This window comes from Sinocyclocheilus rhinocerous, unplaced genomic scaffold (genome assembly GCF_001515625.1).
Source record: "Sinocyclocheilus rhinocerous isolate Xijiao unplaced genomic scaffold, SAMN03320098_v1.1 scaffold950, whole genome shotgun sequence".
Classification (NCBI taxonomy): Eukaryota; Metazoa; Chordata; class Actinopteri; order Cypriniformes; family Cyprinidae; genus Sinocyclocheilus; species Sinocyclocheilus rhinocerous.
In genome coordinates, this window is record NW_015637169.1 from 534,407 (window position 1) to 535,161 (window position 755).

The 755-nt window shown below is 38.7% G+C and overlaps 1 protein-coding gene across 1 annotated transcript in view; it reads right to left on the reverse strand.

Annotated features, from left to right (window-relative positions):
- Positions 1-755, reverse strand: part of LOC107748799 (probable ATP-dependent RNA helicase DDX5) — a 4,833-nt gene that overhangs the window by 2,450 nt on the left and 1,628 nt on the right. Inside the window, exons 6-7 of the mRNA XM_016563760.1 lie at positions 407-567; positions 149-321 (exon numbers count right to left, since the gene is read on the reverse strand). Coding sequence (XP_016419246.1) covers positions 149-321; positions 407-567 — 334 coding nt within the window. The remainder of the gene's footprint in view (positions 1-148; positions 322-406; positions 568-755) is intronic.

The window sequence follows — 755 nt, forward strand, 5'->3', positions numbered from 1 at the left end:
ATGATATAATGAACAAATCAGAATTTGGCATCAAGTCCTGCAGTTTCATACCATTCTGAAGCAAAAAAAAAAAAAAAAAGCAGGTTTTTGGTCATGCGTTCCCTTACACAACCTACGAAACCAAACTTTTAATGTCCCCAGCACTCACTTGTCTTCCTTTTCGCCGTCGTTGCAAACGTCGACAATCTGTAGGATGTTGTGGTTGGCGCTGAGCTGCAGAGCACCAACGTTGATCTGTACATAGTCCTTCAGGAAGTCCTCAGCCAGCTGCCTCACCTCTTTGGGCCACGTAGCGCTCCACATGAGAGTCTGTCGGTCCGGCTACAGGAGGAAATGGTTAAAAAAAATTTTTTTTTAAAAGAAACGGCACATTTGAATTGTTTAACACAACTAAAACAATGCATACTCTAATTTGGTCCAAGATTTTTCGAATCTGAGGTTCAAACCCCATGTCAAGCATCCTGTCAGCTTCGTCAAGCACAAGATACGTGCATCTGCCCAGATTGGTCTTTCCAGCTTCAAGGAAATCGATAAGTCTTCCGGGTGTGGCGATACAAATCTCGACACCTGAGATGGAGCGATGGAAAAGTCAGACATTTACCACACAACTTAAAAAAAAAAAAAAAAAACAATTTAAAAGATTCAAAGTTATCACAGAATAAATGATACATAAGAATAAAAGTTAATTTTCACATTAAAATAAATGCAAACTTCGGGGGAAAATAGGCTTAATTTTCTTTAAAAAAAAAAAAAGA